A 19,643-nucleotide genomic window follows, 5' to 3' on the forward strand; every position below is an offset into this window, starting at 1 on the left:
AAAGTAACTAATGAAGACCAATTGGGAGGTTTCTTAGAACTGGTCATTTTATAACAAACTAAAAATAATTTAAAGTTGAACTACCCCTTTAAAGAGAGGGACTGTACAAAGTGTAAAAAAAACGAGTGCAAACTGCCATGATGCAGGCCACTGAATGTTGTGTATATTATTGTGTAAACCACCCACGCTCAGCATGTGTGCAAAGCGTAAATGACCCATAACTTGTGGGAGCAGGAAATGTCAACTGATTTTTTTTTTGTTGGCTACTCTAAAACTATTGCCCAATCAGTTTTACAGTATGAAGTTCATTAAATATTTAAAAAAAAAAAATGAAGTTAAAATGTAGATCCCTTCCCTTAGGCTAATGTCCCATGGAGAGACTAGTCACTGCAATTTTTAAAAAGCGAGTTCCAGCGACAAGTCACTCATTTTATCTCTACATAGAAAAGAATATAAATTGCCAGTACCTAAACCAACGATACTACTTCAAATTGTTTATCGCTCCGAATCGCTATGAGACCCTTTTTCAAAAGATTTTACAAAGAGAGCATTGATTTAAAAACTATTGGAATCAGTGAAAATAAAACCCAGTGAGCGGGAAGTCGCTGCTATTTCCCCATTGCACTAAATGTAATTTTTAATTGTGGGTGGGGAATATGACACCTGAATTTGTGGGAAATAGAATCGCTCTGTTGTTGAAATCTCTAGTAACCGCTTGTTAGGAAAAGACGAGAGACTTGTCGCTGGAACTCGCTTTTTAAAAATCACAGTGACTAATCTCCCCCTGGGTCATTAGCCTTAGCCAGCCTCTTCAGTCCTCACCTCCTCCTTTCTTTATAAACACCGCAATTTGTTCAGAGCTCCCTATCTATCTTTAAAGAAACAAACCTCTCTGTTATCTAAGCAGCAGCCTTTGAGCGCCTCATTATCAGGGGCTTCTCACTAGGCTGGTATGTATGTATGTATATCTTTATTTTGTATATCTTTATTTTTTATAGGCTGGTAATTAGTTTTATCAGCTCCTAAAGTTCTGTGGGACAGGAAGTACTAAAGTGAAACTGGCTTTATATACTTGTTTAAATATTTCATAATTAAAACAGTAGGCAAAAAGTATGTTCAGAGCACGCCGTGCATTCAGCTCATGTCGAAGAGGGGGTTACACTGTCCCTTTAGGGCAGTGATCCCCAACCAGTGACTCGTGAGCAACATGTTGCTCGCCAACCCTTTGGATGTTGCTTTCAGTGGCCTCAAATCATGTGCTTATTTTTGAATTTCAAGTTAGGAGGCAGGCTTTGATTGCATAAAAACCCAGTGTAATTGCCAAACAGAGCCTTCTGTTGGCTGCCAGTGAACAGAGGGGCTATCAAGTAGCCAATTATAGCACTCATTGGCAGCTCCAGGAACATTTTACATGCTTGTGTTGCTCTCCAAAACCATTTCTATTTAAATGAAGCTTACAGGTATAAAAGGTTGGGAATCCCTGCTTTAAGGTAAAGACACAGAGAACTTCTAGTAACAGCTATTTGTCATGGCTAAAAAAATAGACAACGCTGATTATTTACTGATAATTGTCTTTATGTGTGTGTTTTAGCAGAGGTAACTCTCAGTATCGTCTATGGCAGGGTATTTACTAGCATTTAGTAGCCGTGACAAGTAGCTGTGTGTCTTTACCCTTATCTGCACATAGCAGCTTTATTCACCCTACTTAATGTGTATCAGAGGATGCAAAAGCATATAATTAAGTTTAGATTTTCACTTTATTGAAGGCCTACTTAAGCTAAGCATATATATATGTAGTGACCAAATCACACTGGGACACGCAGTCATTAGCATCAGACTTTATGCACAGTACGATTGGTCCTCGGTAGGTGGCTTTATCACCAGGCTTTATCCACATCTGCTCCACTCCAACCTGATATTAGTGGGGAAGGCAGCAGCTCTTGAAAGTATTTAATTTAAAAAAATGTTTTGCTCTTGTTCCCTTACACTTCCAATCTGTATATAAAACCTTATAAAGTATAAGCTTTGATGCAGATACCAACCTCTCGGGTACAAGTAATTCTCCGGGGGTGAGGAGCCTCTTGCTGCAGCTGATACACTAGAATAAAACACATACATGTATATGCAGATAGTTTTTTAGACAAAAGAGGCAAATAAATAAATTTAATTAAGCAACTTTCCGTGAAGGACCAGTGTTTGGCAGACCTAATCCATTAATCTGACTTTATACATCAGGCCACACTCTTAAAGGAATCCACAACACCAGTATAACAGGAGAAAGGCAATGCAATAGGCCAGTGTGGGTGCCACACAATATGCTATGCAGGAGCCTTTTCCCATTAAAGGAAAACTATACCCCCAAATAATGTTGGTCTCTATAAAAATATATTGCATAAACAAGCTCATATGTAAAACCCTGCTTCTTCTGCATAAAACATTTTCATAAAAATATACTTTTTTAATAGCATGTGCTATTGGATAATGCTAAATAGAAAATTGCCATTTTAAGAATTAAGGGCCACCTCCTGGGAGGTGCACTGTGAACTAGGATTCACAGTGCACACAAACAAGCCAAGGCACACATACATGCTAGGCCCCATCAGCCAATGAATGGACAGAGTTCTGCCTTTTTCGACACTACTTTCTGTTTGGTGAGATTCTTTAATAGGTCACTTAACAAAATATAAACTATCAGTTAGTTAATTCATTCCGGGGGTTATAGTTTACCTTAAAGGAGCAAATGAACCCCAAGTGCCTTGATAAATTGTGCTACTTTGTATAACTAAGCTGAGCACTGCTATATACGGTACAGTCACTCTCTAGTCTTGCCATTGTCCCCTACATGTGCCCTTTTGTGTTGTGCATCTCACTTTCTGTTACAGGGTAAGACATATATACAAGCATGGGGTCTGTTATCCGGAAACCCATTATCCAGAAAGCTTTGAATAACAGGAAGGTACCTCCCACAAATTCAAATACTTAATTTAGAACTTTATCTCAACTAAGATATAATTAACCCTTATTGGAGGCAAAACAATCCTGTTGGGGTTATTTAATGTTACATTTTTTAGTAGACAATGTATGGTGATCCAAATTACAGAGAGAACCCTCATCTGGAAAACCTCTTGTCCAAAGCTTTCTGGATAATAGGTCTCATACATGTACATAATTTCCTCTGCAAAGAAAGGTGAAAGAGTGAAAATCGTACAGAGATTATCAATACAAAATGATCAAAACAACACCCACGGACACTGCTGGATACTTACAGTATGATTTCCATACAGGAGGCCGGTATTCGTCATTGTCTACAAGAGAAACAAGAATTCCGGTATTAATTACATTGCTTTAAACAAACAAACAAACTCATAGTTGTACTGTTATTCTAAACTGCTTTAGTTTATAAAGACTGTGACCATTTTCTGAGGGCATGTGTTGCTTTCCAGCCCGCTGAAAAGTTCCCAAAATTGTCCACAAAAGTTTCCTTGCCAGCACTCTCAGTCATATTTAATTTAAATCAATAGGAGCCACAAGAGGCAATTTTGTGCCCTTTGTTTCTTTAATAGAATGTAAAGCACCTTTTGTTGTACCTATAGCCTACTGCAAAATGATATTCCTCCCTTCTATAATAGCATACTATAGTACTACCGATATTGTCCATCATGGAACAAAGCAGCATATAAGGCACAGTTACCTACCAACCTGCCCCTCCAGCATGGTGCAGCATGCCCCAATGTTCCCTGGATAAACACTTGACATTAATAACCATAGCAGCATAGCAAATGAACCAATTACATACATATCAGTTATCCCATTGTGTCATACCATTAATATTATACTCTGCCATAAATTGAAAAATAACCTGGTGGGTATTAGAGCAAGGAGACTGTAAATATTACATGTAGGAGGATATTAAATCATGAAAGATTGAAAAAAAAAAAATTGTTATCTAACCCTATAAATAAATCAGTGCTCACATTTGCCTTTGTACTTAAATCTGACCAGTAACTGGGCAACGGGGACAGTAATCTTATGCTTCAGCGGCTGCTCAAGGCCCTAGTCTCCCCAAATCAGCATCTGTGCATGTGTCTGAGCACCCATCATGCCTGGAGCTGGGACCCTCTGAAGCACCCCCTGACCCCACTGTAACACGTTTGTCTTGAAAAAAAACTCTATGCCATTTATACTGATGCCGTGGTCAGATCTTTACCTCTGGACTAAGGGGCAGATTTAACAAAATGTGGGATTAGAGTTTACCACAGAAAAATGCACCCACTTTCCATTCATTCCTAGGAGATTTTTAGAAGTGTAAATATCAATGGGTAAAAGTTTATGTTCATTATTTGATAAATATGCTTCTAAAAATCACATAGAAATGAATAGTAAATGGGTGAGTTTTTCTGTGCTAAACATTTTAATAAATCTACCCCTATAGCTTTGTGTAAAGCATTTTGTAAATGTACATTCAGTGAATACAACTCCCTATATGCCTGTGAGAGGGAACAAAGTGGAGCATGGCTAACAAGACATCAGTTCTATCCCATGGAGGGGGCCTATTTTAAGGGTGAACATACTCTATTGAAATGAATTGCTGCTAGTTCTGGAATCATATAATTTAATGCTAGACCCGGCGGCAAAGCAGAATGTAATTTTAGCACAGCATCTCTTATTGGCACATTGCTGTGAACATGGATAAAAGAGGCCAAGGTGGAAGGTATAAAATGGAAGTAGAAGAGAAAGAAAACATCAGTGGACATGGCATGCCAAGGAAGGGAAGATACAGAATATGAAACAGAAAATAAGAGAAAAGAAATGAGAGAAAAAAGAAGGTAGAAACAAAGAGAAAGGTAGAGCAGAAGAAAAAAGGGCAGGAGGGGAAAGCAGATAGTGAAAGGATGGGAGAAAAGACAGAAGAGGAGAGGATGAAAAGAAAAAACAATGGGAAAGGAAACAAACTAATGGCAAAGCGAGAAAGTCAATGAGGGAAGGAATAAAATAGTAGGGATGGAAAAGAGAAGCAAAAAGGCAAGAGCTCTTAGAAATGCAGCATTAGAACTTTAAATAGAAATAAAAGTAAGTAACAAATATACGGCAGAATGTAAAAACTGCATGCGTGTATGTTAGTGTGCATGTATGTAGCCTGGGGACTGAATATATACTGAGCCAAATAGGGAATGAGCAAAAGGTTTAGAAACCTCTGTGCTAAGGAAAACTGGTGCATGAGAACAACCCACCCCCTTCTTTTTATTATTCAATTTCTTTCTTTCATGCAAACTTTAATGGAGATGTATTCATTTCTGTAACATTAGCTGCATTTTTAATATATGTTATGTTTCTGCCTATATATTCTGCCTTAGCCTTATTATCTCATCCCCTCTCATAGCTACACTGGTGGGGTCAGATAAGATCTTTGTCTATTTGGATACCCAAGTGGTGGCCTTAATCAGGTTTATCAGATCATCTGGCCAGCAGGCTGATGACTGGATCGTTACAGGGGCCTATGCAGTTGGGACCAATAAGCTGTGACTTGGGCTGGAGTGGGCAGGTAATGTTGGCCCATGTATACACATCACAAGCCCCACCCAGGCTGCGGTAAAGTAAATGTGTCTTTTGAATAAAAGTGTAATTAATACCTGCTCTGTATGTAACACACACAAAAAAGAATATACAATAGTGTATTGCCTCATTAGTAATAGTAGATTGGCTGTATGGGAGTGTTGTAAAAAATGTAAATATCCCAGGACTTTACTACTTTGAGTAGTAAAGTAAACGGCACATGTCATTCCCTTTCTGTATATTTGCATCTACAAATATCAGCAGGTTGAAAATATTGCCTGCCTTGACTAAGAAATTCCATGAATGCTAACTAAAGGGCACATAGCATTTCTTACCACTAGATGGTGCTATTCTTCAAATTTCTTTTCTCTTTCCCCAATTTACTCATATATACATTAAGGCAGTGCTATACAGATATTACATACCATTCATCAGTCCCTGTCCCAGTGGAGCTTACAATCTAATCCCTCTTACATTGATATACACTATGGTCAATTTGGTCAGAAGCCAATTAAGCTGCCTGCATATTTGAGTGCTAGGGGTAAAACAACATGGGGAACATATTAACATCCTATGCCCCCTCAACAAATTCCTATTTCTTGGTGAAGCACAGCTAAACCATCAGTTGCCAAAGGTGTAATAGGTATTTTATATTATATATATATATATATATATATTTTTTTTTTTTTTTTGTAAGAAATGATGCAGTGTGCTGCTGTACCAAACTACAGGGAATAGAGCATATACTCACTGCCAGTTGCACTCACATGCACTAAATGGATCCTCTGACCTGTAAACAGAGCTTCTGCTCCAATTCACTGAAGGTTCTCAATGTGCAGAAAGATTATGAGTCAAATTCCTACTTCAGCTTTGTGCCACCTTCCTCTTGTGTTTGGTATGGGCCCTGTTGCACCCACTGTGTTGGCACACATACCACAACCCAAAGCCCAATACTGCTATTAGGGTATTATACTGATCAAGCAATCACCTTTAAAATCCGTCAACAAAAATATTTCCTTAGTGTTTCTACCATCTAAGAGACACTTCATTAAAATGTTATTAGTCATTATATATTTGGTTCTGTTAACTGAGTAAATAGGATGTTCTTTTTCCCATAAAACAGATCAGCGCACCAGAGGCCCCCCCTTTAGATTAGAGGAACGGAGCTTCCATTGGAAGCAGCGTAGGGGGTTCCTCACGGTGAGGGCAGTGAGGTTGGGGAATGCCCTTCCTAGTGATGTTGTAATGGCAGATTCTGTTAATGCCTATAAGAGGGGATGAGTCCTTGAACAAGCATAGTATCCAAGGCTATTGTGATACTAATATCTACAGTTAGTATTGTTGTTGGTATATATAGTTTATGTATGTGAGTGTATAGATAGGTCAGTATAGGTTTGTGTTTGCTGGGTTTATTGTACTTGGAATGGTTGAATTTGATGAACTCTGGTCTTTTTTTAACCAAACTTAACTATGTAAAATTAGAGGGGTTTAATATTGATCATTGCAGCCCTGCTTTTAGAGTGCTGCAGCGGCATGAGTACCCCAGGAAATGTGTGCCATATTGGTGTGTCAGGGCAGGTAAAAATCTGGGCTTCAGGTCAGGGTAATGGTCCACCTAATTAAACTGGGCAGGTCTCTAAACCTGCTATTTTACTACATATCCACTAAGCACTACATGAAAAGGTATTATAGCTACAGATGACTCAGTTCACAGGGAATCATGGTGAATATTCAGTCCATAGGCCCAAGAGTGCATCATTTGCGGCAATAATAATGAAATGGTTTTCTAATTAGTTAGATACTGATTAGGAAGGCATTGTGAAGATCCCATATAAAACTAACATGCTGATGAGCATCTGAGTAGTCAGCAGTCAGAAACAGCCCATTTACTAATTTACTCAAATGAGATATTAATTAGACATTTTTTACATTTCTGAGGGGAGTTCACATAAAATTTCTAAAACTGATAAATCCAGTGACTATTTGTAAGCACAGATTGCAAGCTTTGTTGGGTACTCAGCGTCCTCTAGTGGTCAATTCCTTTTTTTTGTTTTCAAAGGAGACATATAGCATATGAAAACTCCCACATTCTTGTTGGCAATAATGATATATGTGTCAGCTTTCAGCTACTGTCCCTGTCTCAAGTGAGGAGTAGGGGTGTTGAAATGGTCCCTGCCAGAAGCACAGTAGGAGGGGGACAGCCCTGCAGTCATGCAAGCAAAGACAGGCTTCAGTTTCCTATCAGGTCAGCCTAGCTGCTGATTGGTTCCTATCCTGCAAAGCAGGTGCTACTGCACAGCCTGGGAAAGAATCAAGCATACAGTGCAGCAGATGGGTGAGACTAGTAAGGTTTTTGGGGAAATTTTCAATAAATCATCCCCAAAAACAACTTTTTCAAGCACATTCCTCGTGCCAACTCATTGCCATTCCATAACCTTTAGATTGTAAGTTCTTGTGAGCAGAGCCTTCTACTCTTGTTTTGTGCTTACCTCTTTTCTGTTAAGGTCTTGTTTCATTTGTTTGTAAAGCTCTGCCTACCTTGCTAGTGCTGCAGAAATAATGTACAGGTATGGGACCCATTATCCGGAAACCTGTTATCCAGAAATTATTGGAAGGCCATCTCCCACAGACTCCATTTTAATCAAATAATTAAAAATGTTTCAATGATTTCCTTTTTCTTTGTAATAATAAAACAATGCCTTGTACTTGACTCAAACTAAGATATAGTTAATCCTTATTGAAGGAAAAACAACCCTACTGAGTTTAACTAAAATTAAAATGATTTTTTGGTAGACTTAAGGCACGAAGATCCAAATTACGGAAAGATCCCTTATCTGGTCCCGAGCATTTTTAATAATAGGTCCCATACATCTATAAAGCCAAGTAGCCGAGTAGTTCCAGTTCATGGTACATCTGTTTGGTTCAGTTATAATAGCCTGCTAACGTCATCCATTGCTGGCCCCAATTCCAGTTCAGTGCATCAGCTGCTCTGTACATGTGCCTAATCCCCTGGCATTCGAGGTGCCAATGCACAGGCTAATAATGGCTGCCAACTGCCTTAAGAAAGGCAATTGCCTGTGTATAGGAACAAAACAGCAGTCATTATCTGCTTGCAGCTATTCAGGCACTGCCCATTGAATGGGTCCCGGCTGACACCCTAGATGCCAGATTTGGGGCACCAACTGTGCGGCTGGCTGAACTGATCTGCTTTCTGCAATCACTGAATTAGCAGAGTATATATTGGAACAATGGAAATGCTCTAATTATAATAATAATTGCTTGCATGGCCAGTTTTATCCTTCTCTATTAAAGACAGCAGAGCAGCCCCCAGTCTCACACTAGCCATACAGTGTATTTAACTGAACGTTATGGAGATGAATAAGTCATAAAAGAAAACAAATATCTGTGGCTGAATTAAAATGAACTGAGGTTATACAATGCAGAAGTGGAATACCAGACTTATAAATCCTATTATAAAAGGATTATATTTCCATTTCAATAAGAAGCAGATTCCCAGGCACAGGAGCCATTGTGACCATGTAAGCTTTATCATTTAGATGACACAACTTATAAGGAAATAATAGCTGGGCTCTGCCTTTATATAGGCAGTGATGTAAGTGTAGGAATATGCAGCGCCACGGGATCTAGCCACCAGCTGGACCTGGGAAGCAGCATCGTTGTGGCTTGACAAGTAATGAGACTGTGTGCATACAGACTGGGGTTGCTACACAACATGCATCCAGCAGATAGGTCAGGACAAGGAATGATACCTTGTATCCTACTCGTGGCATAAGAGAGGGGCAAGAAAGGCACAGAAAACCCCACATGCAACTTGCATTTAAACCGCGAGGACCCATCAAGATGATCCGAGGGGGAAGGGGGGGGCAATGATCAATTCATCATACATGCAGACTCTTTGGGTGAAGTACGCATTAACCCACCACTGCAGTTCAAGCGTGCCCAAAAGATATCTAGACAAATTATTCAGGCAGGTGATGTTAAGGTGCCATAAGCAGCCAACTCTGTCTAGTGGAGTGGAGTCAGCAACTTTTGTCTGCCATTTATGGCCAGTTTTATACAATATCTCCAAGGAACCACCACTTTTGTTTTCTAAGTGAATCCAGTGGCAGAACTTGAAACACTTACCAAGGCTGAGATGCCACTCTAGCTACAATGCCCAGCATCTTCTGCAAGCTTTTACTGGTCTAGGTTAATGGCAGACAGTATTGCTTTCTGCGAGTGATATCAGTTAAACATGTGTAAGGCTCCATTATGTTTAGGCCATAGCCCCTCTGATAACCCAATTTGGTCTCGTGATATGGTGGTGTAAATTTGAGGCTAGAAATACACAGACATAACTGTTGCAACACCCTGGGGCTCATTTTTAAACACTGGGCAAATTTACACCTGGGCAGCTTCCCCTTAGCAACCAATCAGTGGTAAGCTTTTTCAGCCAGCTGAAGGTAGAACAACAACAGTAAACATATGATTGGTTGCTATGGGTTACTGTCCAGGTGCAAATTTGCCCAGCCCCTCTGTTTTTGTTACACAGGTAGGGGACCAGTTATCCAGTATGCTCAGAACCGGGGGTTTTCCAGATAAGGGAGTCTTTCCATTATTTGGATCTCCATACCTTAAGTCTATTAAAAAAAAATATTTAAACATTAAATAAACCCAACAGTTTTGCTTCCAACAAGGATTAATTATATTTTACATTTATATTTTCATATATGTCTATGAAGATTCTCATTCATCCAGGTCATGATATACAGTATCTAGTAGAATTAAGTCTAAAACAACTGGACTTTTCTGAGTTTTTCTCTCCTGCCAGCAGATAAAGGAAGGTGTACAGTGGTACTGAATACATCAGACTACCATGCCAAAGTGTCCACACTGCTCAACGATTCAGACACATATGAGCAACTCAAGAGAGATCCAACAAGCAACTACAAGAAGAAGGTTATAGACTGCTTGCAGCACCTTGAGAAGGAAAAGGTCATCAGTCCAGCTTTGTACCGTCGCCTTTACCCAGGCGAAGCCACTCCATGCCTATATGGACTCCCAAAAATACACAAAGAAGGAGCCCCTTTGAGGCCAATTGTCAGCAGCATTAACTGTGTGACTTATAACATTGCTAAATACGTGGCCAACATCTTAGCCCCCTTAGTTGGAAACACAGTACACCACATTCAGAACTCCATGGACTTTGTCAAAAAAGTGAAGGAGTTAAAGCTGGAGATCGATGATACAATGGTGTCCTATGACGTAACATCTCTGTTCACATGCATACCCACTGCCGAGGCAATTGATACAGTGAGGAAACGGCTGAAACAAGACACCACCCTCAGCAGCAGAACAAAGCTGACCCCAGAACAAGTTTGTTCCTTACTGGACCTATGTCTCAATACCACTTACTTCAAGCACAAGGAAGTTTTCTATAGACAAAAACATGGCTGTGCCATGGGTTCGCCTGTGTCTCCAATTGTAGCGAACCTTTACATGGAAGAAGTGGAAAAGAAAGCCCTGGACACCTTCAAGGGAACAACACCAAGTCATTGGTTCAGATATGTGGATGACACCTGGGTCAAAATTAAAGAACGCGAGGTTCCAGCCTTCACCAAACACATAAACTCGGTGGACAAAAACATCACGTTCACAAGGGAAGATGTGAAAGACAGCAAACTGGCTTTTTTGGACTGTGCTATAGTTATCAAAGAGGGGAGGGACCTGGATATTGAAGTATACAGGAAACCCACCCACACAGACCAGTACTTGCTGTTTGATTCCCACCACCCTTTGGAACATAAACTGGGTGTAATTAGGATTCTACATCATCGGGCTGAAACTGTGGCATCCAATGCAGAGGCCAAGGAGAAAGAATATAAACATCTAAAAGGAGCTCTGAAAACTTGTGGGTACCCAGACTGGGCCTTCATCAAAACCAAATCAAAACCAAATCAAAGACCAACAGAAAGACCAGACCTACAAACAGAAGGGAGGAACACAGCAGGCGAAACAACATAGTCATTCCATATGTTGCTGGAACATCGCATTCCTGTGTTTTTCAAACCCAGCAACACCCTGAGACAGAAGCTGGTGCACCCGAAAGACCCAACACCCAAGCACATGAAAAGTAATGTGGTCTATGCTGTCCAGTGTAGTGAAGAGTGCTCAGACTTATACATTGGGGAGACAAAACAACCTCTCTGTAAGAGAATGGCCCAACATAGGCGGGCAAACTCCTCAGGACAAGACTCAGCGGTCTATCTACACCTCAAAGAAAAAGGTCACTCTTTTGAGGACAGTAACGTGCATATTTTGGACCGAGAGGACAGATGGTTTGAAAGAGGTGTGAAAGAGGCCATTTATGCCAGCCTGGAAAAACCATCCCTGAACAGAGGAGGGGGCCTGAGACACCGCTTGTCACCAACATACAATGGCGCGTTGACATCCTTACCCCGGCAGTTTCACAACAGTTCACACTTCCAGTCATGTACTTTGAAGGATTAACACCTTCATCAATGAGAATCTTGGTACCATTGTGATTGGATCATACCTTCTTACACCTGTCAGTTTCAGCTAACACCTAACTGAACAAGTTCAATGGAACCATTGTGATTGGATGTCTGTGACTCTACTACCATCAAGAGTTTAAATACCGGGGAATTCCCTACCAGTCATTTGAACTGAAGAAGCCACTCGGATTTTCAAGAAAAACTCAGAAAAGTCCAGTTGTTTTAGACTTAATTCTACTAGATACTATATTTTCATATATTTACATTTACATTTTATATTTACAAGGTACTGTTTTATAACAGAGAAAAACAAAATAATGTTTAAAATTTGAATTATTTCATTAAAATGGACTCTATGGGAAATAGCATTCCAGTTTGTTGGAACTTTCTGGATAACAGGTTTATGGATAACAGAGCCCATACCTGTACTTTGAACAGAGGTACCATTAAGTTGTGTCTGTATAGGTATTCCCCATTACTAAATGTAGGTTAACCAAAGACAGCTTAATGCACCAAACCAATAGTACAGGTATGGGGTCCGTTATCTGGAAACCCATTATCTAGAAGTTCCGAATTAAGGGAAGGCCATGTCCGATAGAATCCATTATAAGCAATTATTTTAAATATGATTTCCTTTGTCTCTGTAACAATAAAACAGTACCTTGTACTTGATCCAAACTAAGATATAATTAATCCTTACTTGAGTTTTTACAGAAAGATCCCGTATCCAGAAATCCCCAGATCCCGAGCATTCTGGATAACAGGTACTACACCTGTATAACTAGAAATATACTATGATAAGGGTTTCTTTTAATTCAAATTTATGAAGCACCAAAATATATTCTGCAGTGTGGCACAACAGAAGGGCACATATATCATACATGCAACTACTAACCGTTAAAATAGGTAAAAGGGGTCCCTTGCTTGCTAGAGCTGACAATCTAAAGGGATTTTGTATTAAAACCCAGCACCCCAATCCATACTGGCAAGGTAATTAGCATGAGCTGTGCTGACTTATATTAAATACTGAAGGAATGAACCCAAGGGAGCAGCGAGCACAGGAAGCATTCTGATTGGACTAGATGATTATTTCCTTCTCCCCGCAGCTCTCGCTGTTTGTTAGCTTTTCAGCAAACTCAGCACATCCCTTCCTGTAATTTGAATGCTGCTTAAGACTTTCACTAACCCATCCCTTCTTGTGTTGCCACGGGGCAGGAAAGGAAATTTGAAGGAAACAGACACAAAGCCAGAAATAAAGGCTACCAGGGAGTGACAAAATGAGACCCAAGCAATAACCTTCCATAGAAATCTAAACCTAAACCATACAAAATCTATAACTCCGTACTAAAATAAAAGGCTTTGTCACGTGGGTAGATAAATCCCAGGTGTCAATGAACAATAAGTGAATAAGGTAGGCACAACTAGGATATCACTTATAACGCCCCAGGTTGTCATCTCCATCTCTATTTCCCAGCAGCTTTTACATTTCTTGGTTACCTTGGAGACACACAGGAAGGTCCATGAAATTACAACAGAGGGGCAATTTTTAGAGTTTTGTATTTGGGCTCAGTTTATTTACTCACTGAAACACCAGCATTAGAACAGAGCAGAAAAGCACCAGCAAGCACTTCCTGCATCAGTAACTGGACTTTCTGGCAGCAGTGGGTGCTTCCCTTGCACAATGTTAACAGTGCAAAACTGCTTTTATCGTATTCATTGGAAAAAGCTGAAAAAGCTTGTAAACATCTGTATAGCTAGTTGTGTAAATCTGGAAGGGATTTTTCAAATGTGAGATCTGGGTGTTGTGGGAGAGGCCTGGATAATAACCGGCCTACACCATACTACCGCTCTCTTGCGCATAGTGCTCCAAGCCCATGAAAAGCGACCATCTGTTTGTTTGACTCTGCACTTGTGGCTAAGTGCTTATAAGTACAAAGACATATGGAGAGGGGAGAGCAATGGCAGGGGTGCTACAGTTGGGTGTAACCGTAGAACTCTTTCTCATGTTACTACTATTTCTCCATGTCTTTTGTTTCTTCTCTTTGTGTAACAGTTACAGTGAGTTCCACATACACACTGGGAACTGATTCCACTCACTTCTGCAGCCAGTTTTATCAATCACACCAAAGCTGATGTATTCCAAAAGCCGCAGTGGCCATATGTTTTCCACTATAGGGCACATACTGAGGGTATCTCTGCCAGATGCCAATTCCACTGTCTACTGTGCCACACACTCAAGCCCTGCCAGCAGGCCAGGACTGGCAATCTGAGGATTGCGGCAAATTTCAGAGGGGCTGCTGTAAGATGACTCTGTGTACTTGAAAAGCCATGGCCTATTTTGAAGCCCAATTATTTGGGTAAATTAGATGGGTGTAATGAGTATGACTGGGTGGATAGGAGGCATGCCCAGGTGTGGAATATAGTTGACTCTTTTTGTGGACTGATAACTCTGCCTGCCTGGGTGGGTGGGAGAGCTACACAAGTAGTATGGGGCCCTATGATGTCTAAAATCTGCCATACTTAACCAATAGCAGCCAGCCAGCATTTAGCTCTTAAGGGTCCATTATGATAAAGCTAATTAAAACCAGCCTGGCTACTGGGCCCATATCCCAATAGCCAAATTGAGCTGAATGGATCTTATAATTTAGATTCCACAATTAAGTTTAAAAGCAGAGTGGTACCCTGTTAGTCTCTACTTGAGCATATGGCTGCTGTAGTGTTTCCTAAATACAGCAGCTCTGTGCTACTTAATAGGACTCTCAATTCCTTGGTTATTTCTAAGCAACTGCCCAACAAATTTACAAAAAATGTCCATAAAGTCGGGCCGTTTTCTGGTACCTTCAGACCAATTAAGCAGCTTTTCTGCTCATGTATGGGCACCCCTGGCGTGCCTACCTGGCCGATATCTGTCCTAAAATTGGGCAGATTTGATTTCCCTTGGGACCAGGGACACATCAGCTCGGTCCTACAGCCCATATACACGCCACCTTTACTTGTAAATGCTAATGAAAGCACTATGTGGCTATCTTTCCTCTCTGCTTCTGATTCGGACCCCTGAGACAATGTCAGCTGCTTAGCAGACCTGAAGGAGAACCTTAGTGCAGGAGACTTCTGCAATAAGTCATTTGGCCAGCGGCGGGCACATTTTGTTGAATAACAAATAAGCTGGTCTCCTTTAATCTTGTAAATCAAGTAGCTCTACGCACTTCTATATCCTGTATATTCACAGTGCATCTATTAGCAGTGCCATGGGAACATCAGGCGCGCAGCAGTTCAGAGCCATTCCATTTGGGAAAGCTTCATCGGGGCCCAACATTGTTCCAGATACCCGGAGGCTAATGTACTAACACAGGTGATATATTTCATTTGCCCAAGTGCACCACTTCATTTTAACTAGTCCTCTGGTAAAAGATCTGATTGGTCACAATGGCTAGCTGCACTAGTGCAATTCAGTGCCCGTGTTAGTAAACACAGCTTTACCGCCATATGTAATAAAAGGCACTGTGTTTGCTCATTGGCAGTAACCAGTCCAATAAGATGTGTGTGTTCAAACCAGTGACTGCTACATGCTTCTTGATGGTTGGTTGCTATGACTTACTGTATCTGAGCAGATTTCAGGCATTGGTTCTACTTAATCCAATCACTCGCCTCTCCGGGCTGCACTGCTGTAACACAGGGCTGTAATGTGCAAATAGCCAATGCAAGACGCAGCCTGCTGGGGGTAAATCTATCATGTATCTATGACTGCTTGTTCCCCATTATTTAGTGATTCATTATAAAGACCATAAAGGCATATCATTCCCAACCTGTGGATGCCTTGATACTGCTGGACTACAACTCCCACTATCCAACATATAATGAGGTAGTGAATGGGAGTTGCAGTCCATCAGTAGCTGGGAGAAGTGGAAGAAATGAGCAGCACACGCCCAAGGAAACAATGGGGAATATGCAGAGGCATATGGAACGTCCAACTCTGGGCACGAACAAAGGATTGTGGGAATTGTAGTACTACAACATCTGGCTTGACAGCTAATTTACAGATAAGGATGAGGCTGATGATTGGTGTTACTCACCGAATAAAGTGAGAGCCATGGCAGCGCTGTTCCTCAGCTTCTCCTTGGGAGAATCCTTGGCTGTGGGGAGCTCACAACGCTGACTGGTGCCCACTGCAGAGATGAAAGTGACAGAGGAAAGTGAAGCCCCCGCCGGGCGGCATGTAGGGTTACTCCCCAGGCTGGGTGTGTGCGCACAAAGAAACGGGACAGGGACTCATGTAGGAAGGGTCCGGCGCAGGGGAGTCCGGCTGTGTCACTGGCACACACCACTCTCTCTCTGAATGGATGAAACTAGATCGCACTGCTCACACCGCATCCTTCCAGCTCCTGGGCGCCATCTTGCTTCCCCCCACATGACCAGCTGCAGCTCCTCAGACAGAGGCGGCGGTCAGGCTGGCGGCTGTCTGTGTTGCCCTGGTAACAGGAAATCCTTCTCCCCTCTCCCTTGATGGCCTGAGCAGTGTCACCCTAGTATGGGGCTCTGGCACCTTATGCTTCAACAGTACTACATAGGTGCAACTGCAGCCTGGGGTAGGGAGGGTGTTTGCCTTGGGTCCCAAGAATCCAAGGGGAGCAGTTTATAAACAGGCAATGGCCATATACCTGTGTAGCAATACTTTCATTATGTCCAGTATCCCTGTTAAAATGTTTGAGCATATTAGAAGCCACCAAGGAGTTCCTTGACCGGCATAAATGCATCACAACTGGGAGTGCTATATAGTGAATAATGTACCCCCTATTGTAAAATATAAGGATAGTAAAACAAAGTCACCAAGGAGTTCTTTGATCAACATAAATGCATCACAACCTGGAGTACTATATAGTGAATAAAGTAACATAGTAACATAGTAAGTTGGGTTGAAAAAAGACATACGTCCATCAAGTTTAACCATAATGCCTATATATAACCTGCCTAACTACTAGTTGATCCAGAGGAAGGCAAAAAACCCCATCTGAAGCCTCTCTAATTTGCCCCAGAGGGGAAAAAATTCCTTCCTGACTCCAAGATGGCAATCGGACCAGTCCCTGGATCAACTAGTACTAAGAGCTATCTCCCATAACCCTGTATTCCCTCACTTGCTAAGAATCCATCCAGCCCCTTCTTAAAGTTATATAATGTATCAGCCAACACGACTGATTCGGGGAGGGAATTCCAGAACCTCACAGCTCTCACTGTAAAAAATCCTTTCCGAATGTTTAAATGGAACCTCCCTTCTTCTAAACGGAATGGGTGCCCTCGTGTCCGTTGGAAGGACCTACTGGTAAATAAAACATTAGAAAGGTTATTATATGATCCCTTTATATATTTATACATAGTTATCATGTCACCTATTAAGCGCCTCTTCTCCAGTGTAAACAGACCCAACTTGGCCAGTCTTTCTTCATAACTGAGACTTTCCATACCCTTTACCAGCTTAGTTGCCCTTCTCTGGACCCTCTCTAACTCAGTAATGTCCCGTTTGAGCACTGGAGACCAAAACTGAACAGCATATTCTAGATGGGGCCTTACCAGTGCTCTGTAAAGGGGAAGAATAACCCCCTCCTCCCGTGAATCTATACCCCTTTTAATACAGCTCAAAACCTTGTTTGCCCTTGCAGCTGCTGCCTGGCATTGCTTGCTACAGCCAAGTTTATTATCTACAAGGACTCCAAGGTCCTTCTCCATTATGGATTTGCCTAGTGCAGTCCCATTAAGGGTATACGGGGCTTGCATATTTTTACATCCCAGGTGCATGACCTTACATTTATCCACATTAAATCTCATCTGCCACTTAGCTGCCCAGATTGCCAGTTGGTCAAGATCCTGCTGCAGGGATGTCACATCCTGGATAGAATTGACTGGTCTGCAGAGTTTTGTGTCATCTGCAAACACTGATACATTACTCATAATACCCTCCCCTAAGTCATTTATGAACAAATTAAACAAAAGTGGACCCAGTACAGAACCCTGAGGGACCCCACTGAGGACCTTATTCCAAGTAGAGAATGTACCATTAACAACCACCCTCTGTACCCGATCCTGTAGCCAGTTTTCTATCCATGTGCAAACGGCTTCACTAAGACCAATAGACCTTAGCTTAGAAAGCAGTCGTTTGTGGGGAACGGTATCAAATGCTTTGGCAAAATCCAAATAGATTATATCTACTGCATCCCCACTGTCCAGCTTCTTACTTACCTCATCATAAAAAGCAATTAAATTGGTCTGACATGACCTGTCCTTCATAAAGCCATGCTGATTACTGCTCATAACGGCATTCTCCACTACATAATTTTGAATGTGATCCCTTAACAAGCCTTCAAATAACTTGCCCACCACGGATGTCAAACTTACAGGCCTATAATTGCCAGGCTGAGATCTTACTCCCTTTTTAAATATGGGAATGACATTCGCCTTCTTCCAATCCCTAGGTACCATACCTGATGAAAGAGAGTCTGAGAATATCAGAAACAAGGGCCACTGCAATTCTACCCCTAGCTCTCTCAGTACCCGAGGGTGTATTCCATCTGGCCCAGGTGCCTTGTTTACATTTATCGTGTGTAACCCTTTAAGCACCATATCCTGTGCCAACCACTGTGTAGTTGGAGCTGAGGCAACAGTGAAGCTATTGGGTGGGACTTGGCCCACTGGCTCCTCTACTGTATACACAGAAGAAAAGAACTGGTTAAGCACATCTGCCTTTTCTATATCCGCTGTAACCATATTGTTATTATAACTCAATGGGGCCACGCCCTCAACCTGCATCTCTTTACTATTAATATACTTAAAAAACTTTTTGGGGTTAGTCTTGGCCTCGGCCGCGATGCGCTCCTCATTTTCTATCTTTGCCTTCCGGATTGCTGTTTTACAACACTTGTTATAGTGTTTATAAGTACCCCCTATTGTAAAATATAAGGATAGTAAAACAAAGTCACCAAGGAGTTCTTTGATCAACATAAATGCATCACAACTGGGAGTACTATATAGTGAATAATGTACCCCCTATTGTAAAATATAAGGATAGTAAAACAAAGTCACCAAGGAGTTCTTTGATCAACATAAATGCATCACAACTGGGAGTACTATATAGTGAATAATGTACCCCCTATTGTAAACTATAAGGCTAGTAAAACAAAGTCACCAAGGAGTTCCATGACTATGTAAAGGCACAATGCTGAAGCCCTCCTCACATTTTACAATGGGGCAAGTTTAATTGGGTTGTGACAGAAATTACATAACTAAGCAGCAAATATAACTGATGACATTACTAAGCACTGTTTATAAGTATATTATTTACAGGATATTCATGGCTCTCATATATTCATTATAATTCGTACATTTCAGGAAGTTATGTGACACAACTGACATATATAATACATAGTAACATAGTAAGTTAGGTTGAAAAAAGACATACGTCCATCAAGTTCAACCATAATGCCTATATTTAACCTGCCTAACTGCTAGTTGATCCAGAGGAATCAATCCCATCTGAAGTCAGATAATGTCAGATTATAACCGATTACTTCACTATGCACCCAATAT

The 19,643-nt window shown here is 41.1% G+C and overlaps 1 protein-coding gene across 1 annotated transcript in view; it reads right to left on the reverse strand.

Annotated features, from left to right (window-relative positions):
- chn1 (chimerin 1) overlaps window positions 1-16,559 on the reverse strand; it is a 66,718-nt gene extending 50,159 nt beyond the window's left edge. Inside the window, exons 1-3 of the mRNA XM_012969930.3 lie at window positions 16,142-16,559; window positions 3,267-3,305; window positions 2,043-2,098 (exon numbers count right to left, since the gene is read on the reverse strand). Of these exons, the coding sequence (XP_012825384.1) occupies window positions 2,043-2,098; window positions 3,267-3,305; window positions 16,142-16,160 (114 nt within the window). The 5' untranslated portion in view covers window positions 16,161-16,559. The remainder of the gene's footprint in view (window positions 1-2,042; window positions 2,099-3,266; window positions 3,306-16,141) is intronic.
- Window positions 16,560-19,643: the final 3,084 nt, after the last annotated feature.

Source organism: Xenopus tropicalis, chromosome 9, assembly GCF_000004195.4.
Source record: "Xenopus tropicalis strain Nigerian chromosome 9, UCB_Xtro_10.0, whole genome shotgun sequence".
Classification (NCBI taxonomy): Eukaryota; Metazoa; Chordata; class Amphibia; order Anura; family Pipidae; genus Xenopus; species Xenopus tropicalis.